The sequence below is a fragment of the Erpetoichthys calabaricus genome, chromosome 1 (assembly GCF_900747795.2).
Source record: "Erpetoichthys calabaricus chromosome 1, fErpCal1.3, whole genome shotgun sequence".
Classification (NCBI taxonomy): domain Eukaryota; kingdom Metazoa; phylum Chordata; class Cladistia; order Polypteriformes; family Polypteridae; genus Erpetoichthys; species Erpetoichthys calabaricus.
Genome location: NC_041394.2, coordinates 68,212,510 through 68,222,426, shown reverse-complemented (window position 1 = coordinate 68,222,426; position 9,917 = coordinate 68,212,510). Strand labels below are relative to the sequence as shown.

At 38.5% G+C, this 9,917-nt stretch overlaps 1 protein-coding gene across 1 annotated transcript; it reads right to left on the bottom strand.

Annotated features, from left to right (window-relative positions):
* Nucleotides 1–1,237: 1,237 nt before the first annotated feature.
* On the bottom strand, nt 1,238–3,043 carry LOC114645257 (general transcription factor II-I repeat domain-containing protein 2-like). The gene has a single exon (XM_051922079.1). The coding sequence runs from the start codon at nt 3,041–3,043 to the stop codon at nt 1,238–1,240; it is 1,806 nt and encodes a 601-aa protein (XP_051778039.1).
* Between the last annotated feature and the right edge of the window lie 6,874 nt (nt 3,044–9,917).

Here is a 9,917-nt window from a genome sequence, read left to right as displayed (position 1 = left end):
AACCGCGTGGTTTAAACTCAATCAAAACGATCCCAACGCTCACCGTTGGAAATATTGGGAAATACCTGTTCACTATGTTTGGATTGACAATGGCAATTTCTGGAGAAAACGACATCACCACGGTGATAATGTCATAGGACGAATGTACACAGTCAGTATTAAAGAACCTGAAAGGTTTTACCTTCGATTACTTCTTCAACATGAAACCGGAGCTATATCATTTCATGACATTAGAACTGTACAAGATGGCTACACCATCAAACTCTGTCAGACATTCCAACAGGCGGTAAATGACAAAGGATATTTATTAGATGATACAATTTGGCAAAAAACTCTACACGATGCGATATCCTATTCAATGCCATGTCAAGTTCGACAACTATTTGCTTATATCTGTGCCTTCTCATCACCATCAGATCCTTTGACCCTCTGGAATACAAACAAAATGGGAATGATTGATGATATTTGCCACAAACTTCATGATACTAATGATTCCTGCATCGACTGTGAAGCATATGCACTACACGACATTCGATTGGCTCTTATGCTCCTTGGGTATACATTGGAAAACTTCCATTTACCAAATGTTCCAGATTCCTTACCGGATATAAATTACACACCTATTGATCTACAACAGGGGTGTCAAACTCAAATAATGAGTGGGCCAAAATTTAAAACTGAACAAAGCCGCGGGCCAAGGTTGAAAAAAATTACCTTTTAATAGGCACCCAAACAAGTTTTGCGTTGAAAATTGAACAAGCAAGGCTTATATAACTTTATAATGACATGCAAACCCGAGTTTCATGTTTAAATATAAAAATTGAATGCCTCTTTTCTATTTGCAGCCTTCTGAGGTAAATATCAAAATAAACTTTTTTCCACAGGCTAATAAATACATTTGAAAACAAAATAACAATAATGAATGAATCAAACATTCAAGCCTTGAAGTAGCAAGAGAAGAGTGCATGAATAAAATGTTTTTGCTCAGTTTGCTACACTGATTTGCTTTAACACTGAATATGGAACAAGCCATGCTTATAGCTTAACTTAACTTAATAGTGCAAAATCAACTGTCAAAGAACAAACGAAGAAACATCAATGGCATATTAAATAACATTTAAATAAAAAATGAATGCCTCTTTTCAATTTGCTAAATATCAACATTAACTTTTTCCACTGGCTAATACATAAATCAATCATTCAGGCCTTTTTACTGTTCAGTTTGCGACACACTGATCTAACATGGTGTGTTCAAGCCAGACACCTGGCATCTTTTCTTGGATGCTAGTTCATCAGTGTCGGGGCTCAGGCTTTGAGCTGAGGCAACCTTCATTATCGAACGAAGGTGTTCATCAGTGAGACGTGCCCTGTGAGATGTTTTCGTCATCTTCATTGAGGAGAAAAGTTGCTCACATAGGTAAGTGCTGCCGAACATGGAGAGCAATTGAGCAGCTTGGGTGCGGAGCTGAGGCATTGTGTCAGGGATGTGTTGTGGAAACTGTGCGGCGCCAACAGCATCATACTTTGACTTCAGCGTGTCATCACACTGGAGTTCAATCAGCTCCATTTGAATGTTAGTTGGTGCTTTTTCCACATCGACTGCGAAGGGATTACTAAGCAGTTCAAATCTCCATTTCTGACCATCAAAGTCGCCAAATCGTCGGTTAAACTCAGCGCCGAGTACACTGAGTTTTTCAGCAAACTGTGCGCACACGGCGGTAGAGATCTGCGTATTTATGGTTTGGCAACAGGGGAAATGGCCAAGGTTTCCTTGCAGCAGCTGATTCTCCCACAGGCAGAGTTTAGCTTTAAAAGCTTTCACTGACGAGTACATCTCGGTGATGATGCGGCCCCGCCCCTGTAGCTGCAGGTTCAGCGCATCAAGATGGCTTGCGATGTCAGACAGAAAGGCCAGCTCACACATAAACTTTTGCTCCTGGAGTTCTGCTGTGTCCTTCCCTTTGCTTTGCAGAAACTGACATATTTCTTCACGCAGCTCGAAAAATCTGTTCAGTACTTTTCCGCGGCTTAACCATCTCACCTCTGTGTGATACGGCACGTCTGTGTGTTCCGAACCAAACTCTTCCAGAAAAGACTTAAACTCGCGGTGATTCAGACCTTTGGCTCTTATAAAGTTAACAACTTGTGTTACTGTGGTCATAACATGTTCCATCTTTAGGGCTTTAGCACACAGTGACTCTTGATGTATAATGCAGTGATAAACCGATAGCTCACCTGCACAGTTCTCTTCCCGCATCTTTTCACGCATCCTGCCCACCAGACCATTCTTTTTACCACTCATCGCTGGCGCACCATCAGTGGTTAATCCCACGAGTTTATCCCACGGCAGGTTTATTTCAGTTACACATTTGCAAACCTCCTCAAAAATGTCCGTCCCTGTGGTTGTGCCATGCATGGATTTAAATCCCAAAAGCTCCTCCGTAACACACATTTTTGAGTCGACACCGCGGATGAAGACTGACAGCTGCGCAGTATCAGACGCGTCAGTGCTCTCGTCCACAGCGAGGGAAAAAGAAACAAAATCTTTCCCCTTTTCCATCAGCTGGTCATGCAGATTGGTGGCAAGATCACATATGCGCTCCGCTATTGTGTTCCTGCTCAGGCTTACGTTTGAAAAGGCCTGTTTTTTCTCTGGGCACACTTGGTCACAAACTTTCAGCATTATCTTTTTAATAAATTCTCCCTCATTAAAGGATCGGGTTGATTTGGCGATTTCTTCTGCCACGATATAACTCGCCTTTACAGCAGCCTCGTTTTGTGCTGTGGCTTTTTTGAACATATTTTGTTGTGAAACCAACCCTCTCTTCATCTCCTCTACTTTCTGGCTCCTTTGAGTCGTGTCCAGGTCCTTGTACATGTCCTGATGTTTCGTTTCATAGTGTCGCCTAAGGTTGTACTCCTTAGGTACCGACACGTTGGCTCCACAAACGAGACAAACAGGTCTGTCTTTCAGATACGTAAACATATATTCTGTCTCCCACCTGTCCCGAAAAGTTCTGTTTTCTCCGTTCCTTTTCGTCATTTTTGGTAGGGGTAAAACAGTGACACCTAGAGTTGTAGTATTGGGCCGCAGCACGTCTGGAAAGAACGCTGCTTGCTAGAAATCTACTGACACAAAGCTGGCGCGCCAAAACAACCGCAGAGCATTATGGGATTTGTAGTATTCGCAGTGAATGCGGTGTTACAGCAACACCGCCGCTGTATAATACCGGTGGGCCAGCACTAATGTTAATTTGATATTGCCCCACGGGCCAAATGAAATTACACGGCGGGCCAAATTTGGCCCGCGGGCCAGAGTTTGACACCTGTGATCTACAACAAGAAGAACGAATTGCACAAACTATGCTTTCCTCTTTAAATGAATTACAATCTGATGCTTTTCAACAAATTATTCATGCCACGGAGGACAACAGCCCTATACCCAAATGCTTCTTTCTTGACGGCCCTGGAGGAAGCGGAAAAACATACCTTTATGAAACACTTATACATTTCTTTGCTGCAAGACAACAGATGATTATCGCATCTGCTACAACCGGAGTGGCAGCAAATCTGTTAATAAATGGTCGTACATGTCACTCAATATTCAAAATACCGGTCCCAATCACAGAGACATCAGTATCCACTATGAACATTCACAGTAGCAATGCCCGAGACATCCGTCTTGCAAAACTGATAATTATTGATGAATGTACAATGGCATCCAGTCACTTACTCAACACCATTGATAAACTTCTACAAACGTTGATGAATAATAATATTCCCTTTGGAGGAAAAGTTATTTTATTAGGAGGAGATTTTAGACAATGCTTAGCTATTGTTCCACATGCCATGCGCTCAGCTATTGTTCAGTCCACCTTAAAATACGCAGACAATTGGCATTGCTTTAAAACAATACAGTTGGTACAAAACATGCGATGTCCAGATCCAGAATATAACAGTTGGCTAATACAACTGGGAAATGGTACACTCACAAATACAGATGGACTTCACCCAGATATTATTTCCATTCCACAATCCTTTATCTCAGACGACTTAGTAAAAGAGATATTTGGAACAGCAATCACATTAGACCAAATACCCCTGTTAACACAACGCACTATATTATGTCCAAAAAATATTAATGTTAATCACATTAATAACCAAGTCATTTCATTACTTCCTGGAGAGACACAGATCTTTCTAAGCTCAGACAAAGTTGACTCTGATGACGACAATGAACATATAAATTTCCCCTTAGAATATTTGAACACTATTAACCCTGCCGGATTACCACAACACGACCTTGCCCTTAAAAACGGAACAATAATCATGCTATTAAGAAACCTTAACACAAAACAGGGTTTATGCAATGGCACACGGTTAGTTGTCAACACCATGACACGCAATGTTATTCAAGCAACAGTTCTTACAGGATCACATGCTAACAATACTGTTCTCATTCCTAGAATTGACCTTACAAGTTCTGAGCTAGAATTACCTTTTACATTGAAACGCCGACAGTTCCCCATTAAACCTGCATTTGCCATGACCATCAACAAATCACAAGGACAAACCATGGACAAGGTTGGCATCTACCTCTCTGAACCCGTTTTTGGACATGGACAACTTTATGTTGCCTTCTCACGTGTTCGCCGTTCATCTGACGTTAAAGTTAAAATTATAAATAATCCATGCCAAGGAAGACTCATTCAAGGACAAGACACCATCTTTACTACTAATGTTGTATACAAAGAAATATTCCAATAAAACATTAATATATGACAAACACTCTATTTGTTATTTCTATGGGCATCATCCAAAGCTGCACACTATTCTATATCTAATTCATACATCTCACTCTTTCTCATGTCCCAACGCCAGGGGTTGGCGAGCGAAGCGAGCAGGGGGCGGAGCCCCCTAGTTAAAAATAAAGCCAATGAAGATGGAAATGTGTAGAGCTGCACATAAATATGAGATTAAATGAACCATCTGACTTCAAACACATCTTAAAAAAATATAGACATGACACCAGTATTGTCTTCTAAATAATAGAGATTTGAAGAATTTTATATTACTAATAAGTATCAAATAAAAAAATTGGCGATTTTAACTACAGTAGTGAAAATGGGGAAACCCAGCAAATAATTGAGGTAGGGAACTGAAATTCATAGATATAATCATTATGAAGTATGTCAGAGCACCAGCTAAAGTGTTAGACTCCCTGGACTTTGTACCAGATCATGGTAAAACAAAAAACATGAAAAAAATAAAAACATTTTCTTTTCTTCTTAATCTGTTTAATCATGGGTCAATTTTAAATTTAAAAAGAAAGGAAGAAGGAAAATTCATCCAAGGATACAAAAAATATTCATACCCATGGTAGGATCAAATCACAATAAAAATGTATACATTTTTAATAAGATCAAACAAATGCAGTCTCATGCTAAAGACAGAGCCTAATACATTCATTTGAGCTGACAAAGTCTCCTTGAAACAAAAGAATGAAAGACTAATATGATACTAAAAGATCATGATACTTTTTATGGAGTCCCCACTTATTCTGCTCCTAGTTCCTGTACTGAGAAACTAAAGCATGACTTGCTTATTTACAAAACAGTGCCTGTGTCGTTCCATTCATGTATGATGCCCATGGCTATGCTAACTACACAACAGAAAATGAATAAACTTATTAAAGGGTATTAAGACGAGCAATGGACCAATAACACATTATAAAATGTGTAGTGTTTTATAGCCCAACAGGCATATTCTGCATGTTATGTGGTTATTGACACTGATGTAATTATTTTCATTTTGTACAGTTGGTCACTACATAACAGTTTCACAAGATCATGGTCACCTTTCATAGTGTGTTGTCATGAAAATCCTATGTAATGTTTGGTGCCCCTTCCCCTAAATGAGCAGAGGCCAGATTACTGTAAATCTTCAAATCTTTTTGACAAATATCAGACTGTGTAATATTGATGATAATTTTTGCAGTTTACTTTTAAAATTATATATTGCCTCTGTTTTTGTAGTTAGTATGTGTGCCTTTTTTTGCCTATGGCATTGTTGTGTTATGCATTACATGTCAGCTTACATTTAGCACAAGCTCTTAGGATAATACTTGTTTATATATGAAACTGTGGAAGAAATTAAACTTGGAGATATATTAAAGAAAAAAATCTTGTTTTAAAATTAGGACCTGTTATTATTAGAAACAAGGCAGGAGAAGATTTGTTCTATTTATCTTTAATATCAGTCAATGAAGTGGAAGCATTCATCACAGCAGTCTGCGGCAGCATTGACAGAATGGTCAAAATATTCTTCTTTTTCTTCTAGTTTTACTAGTGATTGGCAAACAACAGTTTGGTGCATTATCGCCACCACCTGGTATGGAGTGTGGATCAAAATGTTCTCATTACTATATTCTCTCACTCAACTTGGTATCCTTCAAAAATTGTAATATACACTGACAGCATGCATCCCCCAACTTCTTTTACAAAATATCTTCCAAAATAAGGTTCACTTTCAATTCCCTGAGGTTTTCTGCTAAAATTTTCCTATCCTCCTCTGACATTGTAATATCACATATTCTTTCATCATTTATTTAACAATACTTCTCACTTCAGATTTACTCAGACCAACTACTAACTGTATTTGTTCATATTTTCTAGATTCTAATAACAATATGAGCTGGTATGCATAAAAAGGTAACAGTTTATTGAATTTCAATCAAAATGTTTGGCCTATTATTGGAGCACTTACACGTTAGGCTATATAGAGATGAACTGAACAAATTACTGATCTTATTGGACCAACATCTTCAATCCATTAAATCACAAACAGTAATGCAATCATTTTTCCTGCATAAACTGATATCCCATCACTGACCCTTTTACCCATTTGTAGACGTAACTCGGGGACAATGACTGCTAAAAATTTGATATTGAATATGGTCTAGTTTTTAATGTTGTTTTAGAAGTTGTGCTGTATACCATACAACTACTGTATAATCTATTATTGTTTAATTAATCTGGTGTATATTGCTTTTAAAGCTGATCTGTCTGCTTCCCATTTAGTTCCCACTAAACACCGCATTGTATTCATCATTTTCTTACACTTGTCCACAATTTTCTGTACATGTACATTCCAAGTATATTAATAGTATAGGTCTATTTTATAATACAATACAATACAATACAGTTTATTTTTGTATAGCCCAAAATCACACAGGAAGTGCCGCAATGGGCTTTAACAGGCCCTGCCTCTTGACAGCCCCCCAGCCTTGACTCTCTAAGAAGACAAGGAAAAACTCCCAAAAAAAAACCTAGTAGGGAAAAATGGAAGAAACCTTGGGAAAGGCAGTTCAGAGAGAGACCCCTTTCCAGGTAGATTGGGCGTGCAGTGGGTGTCAAAAGAAGGGGGTCAATACAATACAGTACAGTACACAGAACAATTTCTGAATATAGTAAGAAATAAAAAAAAAATATATATAAATTTTAGAAGTACAGAGCAGAATTTAACAGTAGATGATATATCCCATAATAAGATTTGTATTTGTATAGAGTCCTGGAGACCTCATCCTTCAAGCTGCCTCCCCCATTTGGCCATTCCACAGCTGAAACAGTGCTGGGCCAGCCAATCCGATGAAAGGACCCCTCTCTCCCACGATTCCTGCGATCCTCCATCAGAGATGACTTTTCCTTAGGCAGGCAAAACAACTTGGCGGGTGGGCCGTGGCACCAAGTGCCACATTTGAATACCGAGAAGAAAAACAGAATAAGTGAGGGTTAGTATACAATTATAACTGTCATGTTACTTATGTTTAAGTGCTAATGACTAACAACAGAGATGCAGTCTGTACAGTTAATCAGCAGCTCTAGTCAGGATATGCTAAACTGAAGTAGTGAGTCTTCAGCCGGGATTTAAAAGCTGAGACCGAAGGGGCATCTCTTATAGTAGCAGGCAGACCATTCCACAGTTTAGGGGCCCTGTAACTAAAAGCTCGACCCCCCACTGTTATTTTATTAATCCTTGGAATCATAAGCAGACCGGCATCTTGAGATCTTAATGTGCGCTCTGGTTTGTAAGTCATGATAAGTTCAGACAAGTAAGCCGGACCTCGACCATTTAATGATTTATATGTTAAAAGAAGGATTTTGAAATCTGCCCTGAACTTAACCGGGAGCCAGTGTAAGGATTTAAGAACTGGAGTTATGTGTTCGTATTTTCTTGTTCTTGTAATAATTCTCGCAGCCGCATTTTGGATTAACTGGAGGCTGTATAAAGAACAGTTTGAACATCCAGTGAATACCGCATTGCAGTAGTCAATCCTACTAGAGATAAATGCATGAATTAGTTTCTCAGAATCCTGTTTATTTAAAAAGCGCCTTAATTTCCTAACATTTTTAAGATGGAAGAAACATGTTTTGGACAACTTTGTAATATGCGCTTTAAATGGCATGCTAGAGTCAAAGATAACTCCTAGATTGCGGGCTGATTCAGTAAAATTGACTGGGATTCCCATTGAGTTAAATGATGACAAAATATTATTGTGATCAGCATCATTCCCTCCAACAATTAACATCTCTGTTTTATCTGTATTTAAAGACAAGTAGTTCTTATTCATCCACTCCTTTAATTCACTAACACAACTAATTAAAGACCACATTGGAGAAACTTCATTTGATTTAAATGAAAGGTATAACTGGGTGTCATCTGCATACGAGTGAAAATTAACATTATGTTTCCTAATGATAGATCCCAGTGGAAGCATGTACAATGAAAACAGTAAAGGTCCCAGTACTGAGCCCTGCGGGACACCATATTGAACTTCTGTGTATAATGATGGAGTACTGTCAGCACATTTCTGTACATATTGGAATCGATTTGATAAGTAAGAACTAAACCAAGCGAGCACGGTGCCTGTAAGCCCAACATCATTTTCTAGCCTGTGCAGTAAAATAGAATGGTCGATGGTGTCAAATGCTGCACTTAAGTCCAACAACATAATTACAGATGATTTTCCTTCATCAGAGGATATCAGAATGTCATTTACAACCCGTGTTAGTGCCGTTTCTGTACTATGACCAGTGCGAAAACCAGACTGGAATTTCTCAAATAAATTGTAATGCATAAGGTGTGTCTGAAGCTGACTGGCGACTACTTTTTCTAGTATTTTAGAGAGAAACGGTAAATTTGAAATAGGCCTATAATTATTAAGTATGTGTGGGTCAAGGTCTGACTTTTTAAGTAATGGTTTAATGACTGACACTTTTAGTGCATCTGGTACTGTGCCATGCAATAATGAACTATTGATAATGTTTAGGATAGGCGCTGCAAGAACATCCATTGCACTTTTTACTAGTTTTGTTGGCACTGGATCTAGGGAACAAGTAGTGGGCTTCATTTTAGAAATTAAACTTAAGACTTCCTGCTCAGTTACAGGATTAAAATTACTAAAGTGCTGAGTGCAATGTGAGACAGGGTCTGCTAAGCTAGTATTTGGTTTGTACTGTGATGCAGAGATCTGGGATCTTATATTTTTAATTTTCTCATTGAAGAAGTTAATAAAGTCTGTACTGCTAATGTCTGTTGGTATTTTGCACTGTTGATCTGAATTTCCATTTGTTAATTTAGCCACTGTTCTAAACAGTGCCCGAGGATTTTTATTATTGCTATCTATTAATGTAGAATAATATTCTGACCGAGCTTTAAAGAGGGCTTTTTTATATTTATTAACACTCTCTGTCCATGCAATTTGAAAGACCTGTAGCTTTGTTGTTCTCCATCTGCGCTCCAGTTTTCGACACTCTAATTTAAGAGCTCGAGTGTTTTCATTAAACCAGGGAGAGTTTCTATGTGCTTTGATCACTTTTGTTTTAAGGGGAGCCACTGTGTCCAGAGCATCTCTCAAG